Genomic DNA, 19534 nt, shown 5'->3' with positions numbered 1-19534 from the left:
ATAAATGTATTGCAACGGAAATTCAACACAACAAAACGCACGCATTCGTGCAGTTGACACAGATGTTATTACATGCACCTAAGCTACACAAAAGCACTTAAATTGCAATGAAAAGTATTATTTTAATTCGGTCCTCTGTGCGTCCGTACAACTTTAACGATCAGCTGATTTATAACATGTCGGGTTGATACATCCACGTATTCAATGAAATATATGATTTAAAGTTTATTCCTTTTATGACGTGGAAAACTAATTAATATTCAGTTAGTTGTTACCTACCTATTTAGTAATTAGTTGTTTTGCAGTGACACTTTGTTGTTGTCTGCGGTTTTGTAACGTCACATTTTATGTTTTTATGGCCATTGATTACTGTTGAAAAGTGATTTGTAAAGTGCTATTTTATAGCGGTTGTCTCTTCTGTAAAATAAATATACGTATATCGCTTATTTTGACCTTAAGTAGCAGGTGTTTTTCCTAGATGTTATTAATAGCTATTTCCTCATAAAGTGTTTTCTTCAAAGCGTTTTTGTGTCGTACACCTTTCAGGCTAGACAGGAGGAGATATCAAGTAAAATTGTCCATCGACACCTTTATTTTGTTCGAAACTATTATTCAATACTAATAATTGGGTGTCCATATAATTTTATTATTATTTAATTTACGACTAAAATAAAATAAAATTCCCGGTAAATTTAAACAACATGAAACTGTTATTTAAAAAAACACTGCGTTCGTTCATTAAAATGTTTACCTAAAGACAAAAATTCTACTTTTGTAAAGATTTGATTGATAAATAATAAATAATGATAAATCAGTAAATTACTAAAGCCGCATTTAAAACAGATCGTCTTTCTGACCCTAATAAACAATAATAAACATTTCTTTGTTGACTTACTTATCAAACATATAAATCCGCTTAAGTGCGCCGACTTCAGAACTTAGATTGTTACACTGTATTCAAAAAAAATATTATTTCTTACTTATTACACAGATTTAGGTTTATTTTACAAATTTTTACTTATTTATATGTAAACTCGAGGAGCGACGAACTAAGTAACACTGAAAATATGATCACGTTTCCAGGTACTTACGTTATCTGAATTGATCATGCCCTAAAATTAGTTTAATGTATATCCGACACAATGTATATTAAGCAACTTTCGCAAAGGCCGGTCATAGGATGGGTGACCACAAAAAAAAAAGTTTTCATCTCGAGCTCCCCCGTGCTTCGGAAGGTACGTTAAGCCGTTGGTCCCGGTTGCATTAGCAGTCGTTAATAACCATCAATCCGCACTGGGCCCGCGTGATGGTTTAAGGCCCGATCTCCCTATCCATCCATAGGGAAGGCCCGTGCCCCAGCAGTGGGGACGTTAATGGGCTGATGATGTGATGTGATATCCGACACACCCTTGACCGTTTTCAAGTTTTTTTTTCCATTGAAGCTCAGCTAATGATAATGAAAAATAATGATACTTATAATAGTATAAGTATCAGTATCAAAAAAGAGTCATTTAATAGTAAATGACTAAAATAAATAAATAAAATAAATAAATAAATGACTCTTTTTTGACCCTGTCATGAAACTACTCAACCGATTTTGATGAAACTTGCACTATTCCCTAAGTTGGACGAATGATTGCAGTAATATATTCGATAAACATACATACAGCTGCTTTCGTACACGCGTACTACTAAAAGTCCACATAGACTGGGCTGAATAATATCACAATGTTGATTATACATAATAATTATCATAATATATACGAACATTGTACAATTCCAACAATATTACACCGGTCAAATTGTAAACCTCCTTTTTTGAAATGTAAGAATGAATATCGAATATATAAGAATTAACACATCAGTGCATTTAAGACAACTTAAGCTTTGAAAAGTAAGTAGTTATAGGAAAAAAAAAGTATATTACGGATATCCCTTTGAATTGGTTAGTTAGGTTACTTGCGTGAATAGAAAGGGCCATAGATATAAATTATCAGATATTATTATAGTCGTATTATTTCTAATCTGCAAATCTTGTAGCAAAGCAACCTCTATAGGTCGGCCTTATAGTGATTATTCGAACAACAAGAATTCATTGTCCTTAAATATTTAAATGATGAATACCTATTTCCGGACACACATTCGGTCCTTGTGAAGTTGTGACCAATTCCGATGACGTAATATTTCATGGAAATTTTACCTGAGCTTACGTTTTTGAAGACTTCAAACCGTCCCTTTGGGGCAACCATCGCTCGTTTGTTAATGTCAATGAACCTACTATAATTTGAATGTAGATTACAATTTAATAAATGTTTTGAATGATTTGACATCTGAATAATATCACAGTGTTGATTATAATTCAAACGTTCATGTTATAATATTGAAAAGCTTTCATTTATGACTAAATAGAGCGATGACGGCTGTAAATAAGTTAATCAGGAATGTACAATTTTTACCGAGTCACGTGGTCATCAACAGAGCACGGCATAACAGCGACGGTTTGTTCGTTGTAGGCCTCGAAGGGGTGCGGGAGGGCTGAGGGGTGAGGTAGGGAGTCGCAAAGGATGGAGGTGAGATCATAGTGGCGAGTGGCCCGGGAGGCGATCGATATGTACATTGAACATACATACGTATACGTACCTATATAAATAACCGTACCTAACTTCTCGCAACTCGAATTCTGCTCCAGATACTGCGCCAAAACCGTCTTCCCTTCACCCCCGACCCCTTTGTAGCCAATGCTTATTTCGCAGAATAAGTATTCAGCGGAACATTACATTATCTTCCCTTTAATATTTTTCTTCAAAAGAAATTCATGACTCAGACAGTAACATTGCGGACTAATTCGGTATGTTACCATCCTATCTCCGAAACCACAAGTTTTCTATCACCTTATAATTCCACTAAATATGTACATGTTTATGCGCCTCAAGTTTTGTTCTCTTTGGTAAACTTACCCAGTCGTGTAAATATACATAACCGTTATCTATTATGCCAGAGCCAGGTGTTATCTTTTTAATAATAATTATATCTCCGTGTATATGCCACAACGGTGTATGTCCATAGTTTCTTGCACCATCTAGCAGTATCGAAATGAGTAATGTTTATTCCACTTGTAAACTTGACGCACGTGCATGACAAAAATTTTCCTTCCCAAACGTAATACCTAACTACCTGAGTTTTCCTATCACAAACACTAGTTATAGTTTTAAACATGCATTGTCGTAACTTTCATTATTTTCCAAAATTATCGTTAACAAACTCTGATAATTTAATAGCTATGTCGAATGGGAGTAATGGTTTACCGTGGTATATATAGTAAGTTTGCTTGGATACTAAAAGTTTGGACCTCGTAATATTTTCTTCTTATAATTTATCGAGTAAATTTAACTGTAAGTAATGTTTGCAGGCGCTGGCGTCAAGATGGAGCACTTCCAGGCGGCGCTGGATCCTCGCAAGCAGGAGCTGCTGGAAGCGCGCTTCCTAGGTGCCAAGGTTAGCCTTAATTTTATAATCCTTTTACACACCTTGTCTCCTTTCTGTTTCCTTTAATTCTAGAACAAAGGACGAATCTGAAACATTGCTATTTATATGCATAGGTAATTATACAGTTTCGGCTGCCCCGAATTTACAAGTGGGCGCGGTCGTTTTCTCGTGTGTGAGCTGGTCAGAGTACGTATGGAAAGTCAGAGACACCTAATAGATAAAACGCGCTTGTATTGGGATACACGCAAGATTATAAAATCACGGTAAACTAGTTTACCTTCACATTATTTTGATACTATATTTTGTTTAGAATCATTTTTCAATTATTCGTTGTCAGTATACGTAGTTTGTGTGAAGCAGTTTGAAACTGCATTCATTTGTGTAAATTCCTTAGGCGCTATTGAATAGACTGCTTTTGTTAAAATCAAAGAAGGCGAATACGATGTTGTTTTTGAAGCGATTCTTTTGTTCTCGCGTTTCCTGCGCTCGGTTAGGTTGTGTTAGCTCAGTTTATCGGTAACACAGAGGCGTTGCCATGTATCATTGAACTACGTCATCGCTAGGCATACGTGTACGAAAGAAAATGGCCGCGTCTTCGATTGAAATCAAATAATAAGTATTTAGTTTCGTTTAGGATCGTTGATATTGAATAATTGCCGTTAAGTATCAACTCGTGCTTTTAACGAAAACTCTACTGCGTAAAATTTGTTACTTTATGTTCGCCATTGTCGCGTTCTAATATTAAGTAAGTTTGTAATTAATCTGGAGTATTCAGCGAGTCAGAAAATAGTTAACAATTCGCTAGTTTAGTTCATACGTCTTGAGCGTGGTGTTAATTGGGTCGGAGCTGTGCATGTAGGTATACTGTATATTTATTGGCCAGCGTGAAGAACGCACTCGCACATAACCGGCGGGAAACGAATGTAGAGGTTGATATGCATTGCAATGAGTTGATCACGTGATGTCGGTAGTGTCGTGTTGATAGCGGCTCCAGTGGGCCCACCTGCCCCGCCACCGCGCCGCGAGCTCGCGCCCGCGCCCTTCGCCTGCGTTCACCGCTCGCATATGTGCAGGCACATATCTGGCTCTCGACCGAGTAAGTGATGTATGGTAGATATGTAATTCCATTATGTGTCTCGTCTCCGTCCCGTCTCCGCCCGCCTGCATTCTGCCCCCTCGCTCGTCCTGTTATATCGTTGCTGCCGCGCCATCGCCAGGGCATTGGTTTTTTAACATTGTTTGTTTCATTTGTTATTCAAATGGTATATATATTTGTGTCATTGATCACGTTCTCTTTGTTGTAGCGTAACAATATTATTTTGAGTAGGATTTGAACTAAAATAAAAATATCGTATAGTCTCAAATCGCTTTCTCTCCGACAACGTAGCCATTCCGTGTTCAGTATGTATGTACGTGATTTGAGTCGACGCGGTGCGGTGCTTAGTCGATGATCGTAGGCTGGTACGCGAGACTTTATTTCGTCATTCGACGACAAGATGGCGGATGGACATAAATAGTCTGCCGGCAAATGTACGTTGTGACTTATCGACCTACAAACAGATTAGTGCTCTCTCTCTACGTCTCTGTTCGAACTCGATCATCACGTCACAGCACCTACAGTAATATATATTATTAAGCATACCACAAATATTTAAATTTTCTATTAGCATTATTTTTAACAAAAAAGTATTATATATGAAAAATAAATTTGTTACTTTGCTTGCATTAACTTTAAAACGGAAAAGAATAACTAATCTTACACGTAATAAATCTTGTGCATTAGAAATTGAAGAGCCAATGTAAGATTTAAGATTAATAAAAAAATGCATTGAATGTTTGTTACACTAAGCGCATTGATTGCGTGTTTGCAGGTGAGCGTTGAGGAGATACTGGTAGAAAGGCGACCCACCGTGTGCAAGACGGTAAGTTAAAAGTATCTGCATTCATTATGATTTCCACTGCGAATATCGACGTTGCAATTTTAGTTTCTTCAATCGCGTTAAATGTCGGTCGAGTTCGTTGGTGTGTGTCAAACCGTTGCATGATGGCAGCGCTAATAATAGACGGTACGTATTGTGGAGTATCATGCCACGTTTACGGCGCCAGTCACCTTGATATCGATTAGGCTTTCGTCGACAACATGTAAGGTATTGATTTTCTTGCGAAGTGTAGGTGGCTATCAATTTGGTACTTAATATGAATATTATTTTCAAAATATGTAGGAGTAACGAGTTACCTTGTGACCAATGTTACCATTTATTTAAGATTATTCTTTTATGGCGCCATGACAGTGGTTTTATTCTAAGTAAAATCTCATTAAATGTAATGTTATAATATTGGCACATACGATTTGTTGGCGCACCTAAGATTACGAATAACCTAGATATATTTGTTACTCTAGCAGCCGCCGCATAGCATTTCGATCGTACCGTAACGTGTACTGTAAACACACCTATAAATAGCGCCTTAGAAAATAACATCATCGAGTACATTTTCGTTCCATCACACACTAGCGGTTCTATTGAGTTAACGTCCTCGGATACTTTCACCTTTACCTCAAACCACGAAATACAAGTTAAAGTCGATATATGGAATATGAACATGAAAGGAAGTATACAGTAATGTTATTTTATTCATTATTATAGTTTGTATTGCTAATATAATCTTTACATTATTTATCAGCAATTAACTCAACGGAACTGAAGTATATGTGTATACATATAGATATTCAAATATATTTCAAAGATTTCAAGGTATTAAAATTTTGTTCATTGCAAAATCTTGTGGCCGACGTGCTGATAAGTAATAATCTAATTATAATGTGTTATGTAATGTACTGGCGAAATGGCATGTTACACATTATTTATTTAAAGAAAATATTTTTCAACTGAACCTCAGATTGGACGATTACTCTATTATAAATAAAGTGAAATAAAACAACAACAACAGTGTGTGTGTGTGTGTTCGTATCAACAGTGGCTGCAAGTTGTCTTTGTTTACTTGTGGCTCTGCCCACCCCATTTGGGATTACGGGCGTGAGTTTATGTATGTATGTGTATGTATGTATGTGAAATAAAAGGTTAACATTCGATTGACACTTGTGAACGATTACATAAACTTTTTATAGGGTTTTAAAATTTTAGTAGCGGCGTACGATAATGTTGATAAAACGAGGTGGAAAGTATGTCGGCGGAGTGCGGGTGGCCGGCCTCGTCAGCCGTTGGGTAGCCAACTTAGAAAACCTTAATGTCGGGGCAAAACACCAAAATAGTCATCAAGGTTTTTGCGCGGATTAAATGAAAAATTAACTGGCCATTTTAGACTTTAGTGTGGCGCCACGATCCTCATCAAGTGTGCGCCCTACAACGGAAAGTGCAGTGTGTCCTAAATAGTTGTCTCATGCACAGTTTATTTCTGAAGTTACAGCAATTCTTTTCAAGATAGGTATTATGTGTACAATCCATAAGTCCCGTCCGCCGGGCAACCCTAGGCGGCTTGCGTGGGGCGTAGCTCGACGAACCGCGCGTCGCACTCGGCCCGCGCGGGGTCAGCGACACCGGCACAGTGCGCACCCGCCCGGCCCCGCTTACATCTTACCACCAAAACTAATACAATAACTTCTACATCCTTCATGTTCACTTCAAATACCTATAAATTTGTCTGGCTTTTCTATTATAGGTAAATACAATAAAAGTACTGATTAATTATGCATATTGTTGCTATCGTAACGTAAACCCATATTTTGCTATCATTAGTTGCGGTAAAAAAAAATAAACAAGGCTATCAATGGAGTTCAGGAAATTTTCGTGATTGGGTTAATTAATGGAATGCACATGAAATGTATTTATAAGTAAGTGTATTCGTTATATTAATATTTGTAAATGTAGTAGTAATTATTTAAAACATTGGCTTGTTGCTCTGTTGTTGGCATGAGAGCGGCCCAAGAAATCAGCATTGCACTAAAATGCAGAAGCACTTCGTAGAGAAGTACCTGCTACATGTTATATTATAGGTAGGTACATAGTTTGTTAGACGTACACGTTGGCTGTAGAGGTGGACGACTTGTCTCTCACACAGCAGGCATGCTTATTCCGCACTGAGAGAAAGAGAAGTAGGCACACCGCAGTGTTCAGTCAGTCGGTTTGCACATTCGACGCGAAGGGAAATTATAACATGGCGCACACGGCCTCGCCCCGCCTCAGCTACAATGTGCCGTCAAACCTCATTCCACCGCTTTGCCGCCCGGTTCCGCAGTTATTTTTACACAGCCCGACCTTTCGCACCGGTCGTCACCGCACTCCAGCATAACTAATTTTATCTACGCACGTCGCACACACATCATTTCCTCCTAAGTTTTCACAATATTAACACAATTAACTACGATCCGCTCCATTTGTTGTTGTTTCAAAGATTTTCGTTAACATGAAAATTATGAAATCACATGATGTAGCATATTAGACGTCCGCTCGCGCCAGCCGCCGCGGAGGCAATGAACGGGGCGGCGTGGCGCGGCGCGACGGCGGCGGCGGCGGCCCGTCAGCTGAGCGTCACGCCGCGACATTGCAAGGTCCGCCCGTACTGCCTCGCCTGACCCACTGCGCCGCCTGCCCCGGTCGCCCGTGCTTCACTGATCCCCCTGACGACCAAATAATATCGTGTATCATCATTATAACAAAATAACACGATACTTATGCTGTCTTTGCGAAAGAAACTTGTTTATCTGTCTAACATATCAGTATTGTACTGAAACATTACACAATAGATAGGTACTTGTTAGTATGAGCGAACTACGCTATCGTATCCACATTTTTACTACGATGTATTGATATTTGAGTAGAAAATCGCTCTGTTGTAGGTATCCCTTGCATCTCTTAGTTTGAGTTTGTTTATTTTAGTGGATCCTGACATCTGAATGAGTTTTCTTTCACGCTGTCTTCAGTCATGAACAGGCGTAATCAAATAGGTACTTAAATTAGTTTAAAATGTCAATTGGTACATTTATTATTTTGATAATACCAGCTGTGTCGAATCTTTAGATTACTATTAAATACTTACCTATAATCAAATTAAATGGTTTGAATGAGCAAGTAGGTACTTATTATGATACGTTGTGATAATATGGTGTTATCTATACAAGCTCTAAAGAAGATAACATTATTATCATCTTTGAAAGTAACATTTTATCCTTCAAATAAGCATGATAAAAATTTATATTAGCAACTTTTTGGAATGTCGTTACTGTACCTTATTATTATGATCAATATCTACCTAGGCGACAGTTTCGCTAGTTTTAGATTTATTATTTCTTTGCGTGAAAAGCAAAACCTAATCTTAATACAAAATTTGATCCAAATCGTTTGAGACGTTTCTAAGTTAGGTACCTACATGAAATAACAATATGGATTGTTCCGCTCTGTTCAGAATACATAATTGCCTCCTAAAATCACCTGACACTAAATTTAGTGATTACCAGGTAATTACCTGGGTGATCAAATTCCCTACTAGTGTAAAATTTGTAGTCTCCGTGAAATTACCTATAACGTCATTTCATCTGGCTTTATTGAAGAATGCTACATACAAAATTCACTATGATCAACACGAGATCATCGCAATATACCTAGTGACGTAACGTATTCTGTGAACGCTACTAGCATAAACAACAGACCAGTATGCGTATAATCAATCCGCCATTTTACCTTACCACTCAGACTCCCAGCCTGACAAAATAGAATTTGCGCTAAAATGGCGACCAACCACGTCACTATCTGTAATCAGCTGTGATACATTATGCTTATAATGTAATGCAGTATCGTAGCAAAAGCAGATATACGAAACGTTAAGATTTCATTAAATGGGCGACTTTCCAGGTTACGTTCCTCAAAAACAATATAGATGGCGCTGTACAGATTTTCCTTCGATTAACCTTTTAATTTCATGGATAACAGACATACATCATATATACATATGCATCTTTTATCTTTGTTTTTGTGTAGGTACTGATGATGACCCTTTTTGTTACGCCCAGGCGCAATAACATCTTACCCCATCATTATTCTGTTCAAAATAAAGAGAAGCAATATAGATGGCAACATACTTCTATACATAATGTGATCCAAATACCAAGCAACAATTATTTTTATATAATATGCTTCTGCCATCACATTGTAATTTTGAATAATTATGTACCCGAGTAATCAAAAATTAGGTTATTATCACGTTAAATCTCGACAGCGTGATCTATATTATTTTTGGGGAACGTACCTTGGAAAGTTAAGTACCTATACAAAATCATACAGCAATAAAAAACTTATAGGGTATGTATAATTCATATAAAAATATCATGTAGGTGCGTATTCCTTTTAAGTTTCTCAAAAAGATATTGCTAATTCTATCTAATAATCAATCAAAGCTGCACTATTGTTGAATTAAGTGACATTTCCTTAGTTCTTTGTTTTAAATTTCCTCCCTTTATTAATGTTTCATCTTCGTCAACAATCAATTGCGACATTTGAAATTCATTTGGTAGTTTAACCTAAGTTCACTTTGAGTGAGATTGACGTGATTTTAGGTGTTCGATATGAGATTTTAACTACATCGGGCTCCAGAAATAATCGATATTGCAGACTCGGATTCGAATCTCGTGGCGCCTCGACGCTGCACACTTGCGGCTGAAGTTGCGCCGTGTCCTCCCCCTCTAGCACCTCTCACCCTGCACACCCCTCGCATCGCACTAGAAAATTGGGTTAAACAGCACGCCACTGAATGCCGCACAGGAAGAGGGGATTTTAGGGGGTCCGCGGAACTGCGCTTCACAATGAGTACGGGACAGACAGATGTGACGGAGTATTGATTGTCTTCACATTGAGACGCAGTATCCTGCATTGCGTTCGTACACAGTATGCCAATATAATTGACAAATAATCTAGATACGTCTTGTAAATTATTTAGAACAAATTATATTGAGGTATTTTAGCAGAATAGGATACTGTTGCACTGCGTTACACCGTTACTTTTTATGTCAGCGCAAAAACATCTGCCATATTGTAACAGTCCAGCATCTGCAGTCTTATTCGGCTTCACTAAATAGTTCTTTCTCTTTATAGCGAATCATTCGGATTATTTTTATTGATTGCGGTTTTTTTACACCAATCAGTGTGGGCAGTTTTTTCGTTTTCCCATATGCAGGTAGCGCATTTTATGATTTTCACTTGACTACAGTCAATCGGGGTAACGAAAGAAGTTTCCAACTCGATATACATAGTTTAAAAGACTGTCATCAACGACATTATCATTACTTGCTGGTTCATACTTTTCTTCGAATAGTTTAAAAACAATACTTTCGTAAACGCTCGTTTCTTCACTTTCTTTCTGTGTTCCTTCATATAAGCGAATAATTTGGTTGTTTTTATTAAGACTAGGGCCTGGAAAAGATCGCTATGAAAGTCCGCGACTTTTTGTGTTTGTAAATAAGTACTGTCTGTAACAATCGATTTGTTATCTGGGGATAGAAAGAAAACATCAATTACGTGAGTCAGCCTTGTCAACAATAGGTGAAACTTGGTAGTAATATTAACTTATGTCGGCATCACGTGATTGTCCTTTATTTTCCTTATCGCTAATTTGATCCAATCAAAATGCGTTTCGCTCGCTGGCGACTTTTGTTGCTAACTTAGCTCGGGAGGTGGCCGCTGTGATCAGGAGAGGAGGGGCGAGAGGCACCGAAGGGAGTACAGAACGGCAACGTTACGGGCTGCGTTAATGCTAATAATGCTCGCTCGTATCTCTGCTTGTGCTGTAGTGATATGTCTCCTATGTTTTTTAAGATTTTGTTTTTATTTATTGGCTTGTCTGTAAAATTCCGCAACGTTCCTTTCATATTTCTGTAAGTTTGCATAGATAGGGCTTCTTGGAATATCGCTCTCTCATAGAGAAGCTAACATTCTTCTACGAGCAGGTAGAAGCCTTCCTACCTACCTATGACAAACTGCTGATAGTTGTCATTGTCATAGAATCAGCAATATTGCAGTGTCAGGTTCTTGATACTAAAAACTTTATTTTATAAGTAGGTACGTCTAGAAGAGAACCAAAATACCCATCTTCTTTCTAATCTACAATTATATTTTTATAAATTTTAAGACTTTATAGGTAATTTGATTGCTAGGTTGACATCTTTACCTAATAATTTTAAAATTAGTTGTAAAAAACCTTGCAAAATAATAAGTTAATCACTTTCGTGTAATAACGCGCTCTGCCCACCTGTAAATACCTATATGTATACTATACTACCTACCTACGTAGGTACCTTATCCATTGCGTTGTTGACACATACATACATAAGGTAGGCATGTACAAGTTTATCGCGCGCGCTGCTAGGTTGATATAATACGTTTAGTTATACCTATCTGTGTTTATGTTGGTACATCGCAGCTCAGACGCCTACGTAACACGTCCAGTAAGCAGTTTGTTGTGGGGCACGAGCGCCGATATCACGTACTCGTTCGCCGCAGGTCGGTGGCACTCCGCCCTCCCGCCACCCGCCGCTGCCACCTCATTGCGGGAATAATCGGTCAAGTCGATTTTGTGCCTACCAATATTAAAGAAACAGACTTGTTAAAAACAATTTAAATGAAACAGTGATTCAATATTTACCCAATAAACTCCTCGGATACTCTTGCGTTGTCAAATTTATTCCGTGCAAAAAATATGATTGGTTAACAACAATCATGATCGCAATCGTGGGCTGTTGACCTGCCGCTAACTCGACTCTGCGAATGCGAACGAAGCCACAATCTTTCCTGTCGAGTAACTTGCGAAATCAGTGAATAAATAATGCGATCAGTTTACGATTAATGTAGCCGATGTTCAGGCGAATATTTTTTCAATGGATTAACAATGCTTTCGGCCTTGTATCCTTGTAAAATGGCGCCTCGCCCGTCGTTATTATTATTATTACATTCGGAGCAAACTTCGTGACGATCTCCGTTCCCCTCGCTCACCGCTTGCCGTCGCCGCGCGCCGCCCACCGCTCCCCGCGGATGCGTATCCGATTGTCGCGACTCTAGCTGGCGTTTCGTACACAAGTTGTCAAACAAGTTAGGTTATTTTAATGGTAGACGTGAAATTAATGACGAAAATAAGAAATATGGACAAACTAAATACATCGTAATTTGTAAGTAAACTCGTACAGACGTTATAGCGAATGAAATCGAGAGGGAAAACAATGAACTGGGCGAGTCATATGTAAAGACGCCATCTTTCTTTCTTTACAGATGTCAGCTGGGTCACAAATTCAGATGGCACCACAAACTACTGTCAACACGGGGCAGCCACTTCACAACCAGGATTCCAATATGAGCACAGGTAATTTGTGATTTAGTGCAGTGTAACCTTGTGTTGTGATCAGTTTGTGCTCTGAATGTTTACTACAAGTGCAAGCCGGTTTACTATTATGGAGACTAACCTTAACTAGTGAAGTTGTGAAGGCAAAATATTTGTGACAAAATTGCAATTATTACGATGAAACCAAGGATTGTGTGACGTCACTGCTATGTAATGATGCCGGATGGGAACTGTGAAAGTGCCGTCTTTACTCCCAAGACTCGAGCTATTGCGTGCCACAATGCATGATCATAAAAGTGGAGCCGTCGTAAACCACGTCGGCTTACTGAGCTCCCTGTCTAAAAGTGAGTTATACCTAGCGGTAATTAATTTTTGGATGTGTTTAAAAAGTTAGTTTAATGTTTTGTTTAAAAATCCTGGCAATAGTATCAAAATACTAGCTATAAAACAGGTTTCTTGAACAAGGTTTTCGATTTTTTTTTTATCATTAATTCTAGTTTTATAAATTGTATATTGTAGTCGCGTAGAAATTATTTGCCTACCCTTTATCAAATTAGTTGTAAATTATTTTTGGCTGTAGGGCTCACTAACCTTTGCTTCTGCTCATTTTTTTATTTCATGTTATCTGTGAAATGTTTTCTCCTTTCTTTTTTGAAAATAAGTTTTGGAAACATTAAAATGAAGAATAAAAAGCGAAAAAGTAATGCAACTAATTACTGTTTCATATGCTGTAAAATTTCTAGAGAATAGAGAAATATAAATGTGCCTTATTTGTTATTTTCAGGGTCATCACATAGTGATAAAGAAGTTGATGCACTTACACCTGAAAAATCTGCAGCTATGCGAGGCCCAAATGCAGTTCCGGGTCCTGTATTAGTTCCACCAAGTGGTGCCACACCTACTATAGCTATGCCAGAGAGAAAAAGAAAACGAAAAGGTGAATATTATTAGATTTACAGATAAAATCTGTTCACATTATGGACCATGAAACACAAGTGAATAATTTAATATTACATTAATAAATGCAACAATAATAGGTATATCTTGACTCATGTGGTATACATAGGAATTTAGGGTTTTGAATGCAGTGTCTCTACCTAGCAAGAAATTCTTTAATTTTGAAGAATCATACTGCTCGTAATATAGATTTTATTCACTATGTTACTGGAAATATGTGCAAAAATTAATGAAAATTGAGATAATGTTGAGTCTGGTATTGAAGCCATGATTAAATTATTAGAGAGAGTCAGTTTGTATCTGAATTCAAATCGGTATTTTTAGTTGGTCAAGAAAATATATTTATGGTAATCTTGATATAAATGGCTCAGGGTTGTTATGGAGTTTATTATCAATTCTTCAGGCTCAATTCTTCTCTTGAGATGGGGCTTCATGTAAAAGAGATATCTAAAAAAATCTATAAACACAATCTTTTAAAGCTGTAGCAGTAAAGTAGCTTCCTTTGTGGAAACTGTTGTTCTTCTTGCATAATAAAAACAATATATTTTACAAAATAGTGTTATGGGTTCATGAAGGTTTCATAATGCTATATTCGGCTGCCAGAAATCCAGCCAAACAACTGATCTAAGCAAAGCTATTGATATAAAAAATTTAATAATACATAAATACTATTATTTTTATGCAATAAAAATTATGATTTTATTCTATTCAATGATGATATTCACAGCATCACGCCTATATCCCCGCCAGGATAGGCAAACACAAAAACAACAAATAAAATCATAACTTTTAAAGTATCTTCCATGAACTAGCTAGACTACGTTTAGATACCAGGATATTTGGCTCAGAGCCAATTCGGCCAATACCCTTCAGCCAAATGCAGATGTACGTATGAGACACACCCAGCAACAACAAAATGGGAAATGCGACGACTACCCTATGCTCAAACAGCACAATTCAGCACAGGGCTTACAGATAGCCCACTGTGTATAGGCTCTGTTTTGTAACTGAAGAAACTGCCCTTCACATAATCCTGCAGTGTGTGGGAGCTGCTCCTGAACCAGTTTAAATGTTCAAGCAAACGGGGTAGCTCCAAGAAGCCTGTGAAGTCTACAGGAGGCTACCGAGTATCTAAAAGGAGCTATGTATACTGTTGTCAACCCGGTATCCGGCCTTTTATTATCCGGATGGATTACTGGATAGTTATCTAATATCTGCTTCATTGCTAGTTCAAAGTCTCGTTATAAATTAGAACAAGAGCAAAAGATATGTTTTTCCTAACAATTTCAACATTTATCTTCATCGAATAAAGAGATGTGTAGGAGAGAATTGTTGTTGCTACATTTGACCATCAAGGCAGACAAAAAACATTGTCCTTTGTCTACAGCCTTGTCATGTAATTCATTTAATTAAAACATTCCATTAAAGGCTGAAAATATTCATTATAAATAAAAAAGTTCAAGGCTTTAGTGACAGTTTTCAACTCACATATCAAGAGTAAACCTGCATCACCACCTCCCTAGTATTCTCCCGTTTTTCACAGGGTCTGCTTACCTAACCTGAACATTTGACAGGTTTGGTTTGTTGAGTGCCTGTTTGACCTTCCAACCAGCGAAGGGGAAACCAATCCAATACAGGTTAGGTCACATACCTCCAAAAATGCATTTCTCGGTAATGTGGGTGTCCTCACGATGTTTTCCTCACTGATGAGCACGTGATCATATTATGATCCAAAAATTAATTCGAAAAAAATTCGACAATCATTGGTTTAGATGTGAGCTACTACCAACCGGGCTATCACGGTTCAGATTAAACATGCACCATTAATATTTATTGTGGATTTTCTAATTAGTTGTTAAAACATCACCTGTAGGTGAGGAAGGTGTTGGTGGCGGTGGAGGCGGCGGAGGCAAGCAGAGACACAACTCTTCAGACAAGAACATCCGGGAGTATTTCTCCAAGCACCCCTCATCCAGCCCAGTTCGGCACGCTGGTGCCAAATCACCTTCGCCCCAGGGCGCTAACTCTTACCCAATGGTAAATTACAAATTATTTTAAGCTTTTTATCAATAACTACTTCAATTTAAATAGTATAATAGGATTGTCATGTTATTATGCATGACATCATATTACTACATAGTTTTTGGCATTGTACATTTTAAATTCTTTAAATTTAAAATTGAAGCTTGAATAACCTCACATAAGAAACATCATAGTTTAACAGCAACATAATATTGCTTTAAACTGACATTGAAAGGAGTATTCTTCTTTAATAGATTCTGTGCACAGTTTTAATAGATTTGGTCAGTAATGAAAAGTGTTAAGTTCTAATCTTTGCTATTGCCCTGAGGCATTTTGTTACTTACTAACATTCGTCTGTTTGTAATAATAGCGTTTGAATGTATTATTCTAATAGTTGTTGGTATATTTTCAGAATTATTTAAAAAACTAATATTACATATAGAGATCTAAGCTTTTCATGTATATCAAGAAAATAGGATTTGATATCCTGTTTTCTGTGTTTAAAATCATATTTATCTGTATGCAGTACCCACCGTCACCTTCATCATTACTGCCTTCGGGAGCAGACTTTTTACGTTCGACTTCCCAGCAACGACCTCACACTACTGTTAAACAGGTGTGTTCATAGCTGTAACAAAATTAATGTGTGTCACACCTCAAGTATACAAAATTATAATATCTATCTCATTCTTCACACAGATGCCTATTATTTGTCCACAGGTTCAAACAGAACTGACATGTCAGAGGATACAAGAGTTAGAAACTCAAGCATCGTCTGACTTAGAACTAAGAAATAATAGGATAGAAGAATTAACAAGGAGTAATGAAGAACTCAAACATCAGGTGCAAGCACAGAGCAAGGTACACTGTTGTTTATCTCTTCATACCTTTTCAGTGTTATGAAACATTTCGTAAAGTTAACCATAACAATCTGTTTTAGGTAATAGAGCAACATAAATCACACATCAATAAATGTATAGACGTGGTAAAGAAGCTTTTAAATGAGAAAAGTACTATTGAGAAGAAGGAGGCGCGGCAGCGATGCATGCAGAACCGGCTGCGGTTGGGGCAGTTTGTGACGCAGCGTGTCGGCGCCACCTTCCAGGAGAACTGGACTGATGGATATGCATTTCAAGAGTTGACGAGGTATGAACTGTTGTTATTGTTCCACACATGCTGTCGGATATAGGATAAAAGAAAACTGTGAATGGCCTTTTCTGTCTCATCACAAGCCTCGAAAATCCTCTGCGTAATTAAAGATAGAGCATTTGAAACCCATTTGGCTGAAAAATACTTATACATATATTAATATCAAGTCTTGGTGTACCTGCTAATACAATCATATTCTTCAAGTTCAGTGCTTGAAAGAATAACTTCAAATATTCTTCTACTAGTCACGGTCTTGTAGAAGTAGAGTGAAGGGACAATGATTTTTTTTTAAACTATACAATTATCATTTTACCATCATCCCTGCATAATATTGTCGATGCGTACATAAACGACTTTGTTTCATTTAACATATAAATCGGAATTTTCAGAGATAGTAGACGAAGGATAGCACGTTTGGTAGGTATAACAACCGCAAAAGTTAACGGTGTAGTAAATTGTAAATGTTTCTAATTGTTATAGGAAAGGCAATCAAATAAGCCAATTCCTAATGAAGGAGATAAGATAATCCGACTGCACATTGGATGTGATCTGTCATTTTTATCATACTTAATATGTATACAGCCCTCGCGACACGGCAACCGACAACTGACGTTTATCCCCGTAGATAGCATTCGCGGCGTCTTTTGGTCGAAACCCTCGTTATAATTCGCACAGTTGCACGGTTGTTATGCAGAGCTTGCAGAAGACGCTTTACACTAATCTATATCATTGTCTGCAATATATTACGTCGATACTAATGACTCACGAAATGAACTCTAGGCGTTATTGTTTGCGTACGCAGCTTGTAACCGTACAGGTAAAAGATATTAGATTGGTAATAATACATGTTGGAATATGTATTATTAATGACACATGTATTTAATTCATGATAATGGTTTCATAAAATATTTGTTAAAACAAAATAGGCTTAGGCTTCTGACTTATTTTTTTTTTGTATGGAGGAGGGAAACTATTTATACTATTCCACTGTAGTTTGTCAGGTACTATAAAATTTTAACTAAGTATAATTAGAAAATCACGTCTGACTATAAAAAGTTTGTAAAAATATTAAATACCATTATTTTTACAAGCCTTTAAATGAAATCCAAAGGTCTCAGTAGAAAGTAGAATTAGTGGGGTCAGTGAAGAGTTTCACTTCTTATTTGCCAGGGGCAGGTCCAACTTCGATGATTTTTTCTTTTATATGGGTATTTTTATATCATTTAAAATCAGAAACATTTTATCCTAATGATATTTTTGCCTTTGATTCAACTATCACATGTACTATCCAAACCAGGCGGCAAGAAGAAATAACGGCAGAGAAGGAAGAGATCGACCGGCAGAAGAAGTTGTTGTTCAAAAAGCGGCCGTCGAACAGCGAGGGCGGCGGCGGGCGCGGCAAGCGCACGTCGAGCGCGGCCGCGCCCCCCACGCCGCAGCCGCAGCCGCTGCACAACGGCACCGACCCGCCCACCTTCCTCAAGCCAGACCCGCTGCCCAGCATGACCTGGCAGGAGTACTATGAGGCTGACGAGATTCTAAAGGTTAGCGGTTAACACATTTCAAGTTTATAATTTATTTCATGTTCGTTCGAGAATCTCTTATGTACGGTGAACGAATTTATACATTTAGCAAAAGTATTTACAAGTGAACATTTGTTTGGCTGGTTCACTATGTGGTAGTTTGTTCCATAAACATATACTTTCTGATCTTTGTCTGCTACATGAACCGAGAGAATAATACGAAAGAGGAAATTTAAAATTTTGCCTGATTACACTTATTAAGTTATACTTGCTAGTTTAACAGAATTTTCGGATTCACCGTATCCTCATCCAGAAACAGTATCTTAAAACATAGCATAATTAGAATGGCAGCAGAGCAGAGGGACATCGCCTAGCGCGAAAGAGACAAGAGTATATCTCTCTCACTAACCATATACGGTGTAGCACAAAAGAGATGAGACATAGCGTCGTTTTTGTAAACAGGTTCACTAAAATTCAATTATTCTGAATTTGTTCTCAATATAGACAACAATAGGGATCTACTAGGTGCTTGCCTAATGTATAATTTAGGCAGCTTATATTCAAATATAGGATGACATATAGAATGTTTAAGTTATATTATGTAAATATGAATTATGCATTCCTAACGCAAATTCGAACCTCAAACTGCTGTTACTTCAACTCAATATTCTACATAACATGATAGACACTGTTTTGAAATGTTTTGTATAATGTGTTCTGCTCTGGGAAATGTATCAATAAGTACACAATAACTTTACTTAGAAGAGTTAAAATGGTTAAGAGCTGATAAATAAATAGTCTTAAAATTCTAGCGTTTTGTAGTATCTTGTAGTATTGCTACTAGATACTTCCATCTTTGTCTTTCTACAAAACTAATGATTAAAAATTGTTCCACAGTTGAGACAGAGCGCTCTCAAGAAGGAGGACGCAGACTTGCAGCTAGAGATGGAGAAACTGGAAAGAGAAAGAAACTTGCATATTAGAGAACTGAAGAGAATACACAACGAGGACCAGAGCCGATTCTCGCAGCATCCTGTGCTCTCTGATAGGTACGCCTG

General features: G+C 37.5%; 1 protein-coding gene and 1 long non-coding RNA gene across 9 annotated transcripts in view; one reads left to right on the top strand and one right to left on the bottom strand.

The window, feature by feature from the left end:
- The window catches only part of LOC126367673 (serine/threonine-protein kinase tousled-like 2), a 37197-nt gene that overhangs the window by 11874 nt on the left and 5789 nt on the right, over nucleotides 1-19534 (top strand). For 2 of the 8 annotated variants that reach the window (XM_050011311.1, XM_050011309.1), the window contains 10 exons: nucleotides 3410-3495; nucleotides 5358-5408; nucleotides 12756-12846; nucleotides 13610-13762; nucleotides 15656-15819; nucleotides 16331-16420; nucleotides 16504-16665; nucleotides 16745-16950; nucleotides 18251-18497; nucleotides 19374-19525. In XM_050011311.1, the coding sequence (XP_049867268.1) occupies nucleotides 3410-3495; nucleotides 5358-5408; nucleotides 12756-12846; nucleotides 13610-13762; nucleotides 15656-15819; nucleotides 16331-16420; nucleotides 16504-16665; nucleotides 16745-16950; nucleotides 18251-18497; nucleotides 19374-19525 (1402 nt within the window). The other 6 variants (XM_050011313.1, XM_050011312.1, XM_050011310.1 and 3 more) reach the window with 5 other exon arrangements.
- Nucleotides 7326-12037, bottom strand: LOC126367675 (uncharacterized). Its single transcript, XR_007566506.1, has 2 exons — nucleotides 11885-12037; nucleotides 7326-8122 (listed from the first exon to the last, which is right to left on the bottom strand). It is a non-coding gene; the product is annotated as an uncharacterized LOC126367675 (long non-coding RNA).

Source organism: Pectinophora gossypiella, chromosome 6 (assembly GCF_024362695.1).
Source record: "Pectinophora gossypiella chromosome 6, ilPecGoss1.1, whole genome shotgun sequence".
Classification (NCBI taxonomy): domain Eukaryota; kingdom Metazoa; phylum Arthropoda; class Insecta; order Lepidoptera; family Gelechiidae; genus Pectinophora; species Pectinophora gossypiella.
This window is presented reverse-complemented; position numbering and strand designations above follow the sequence as displayed.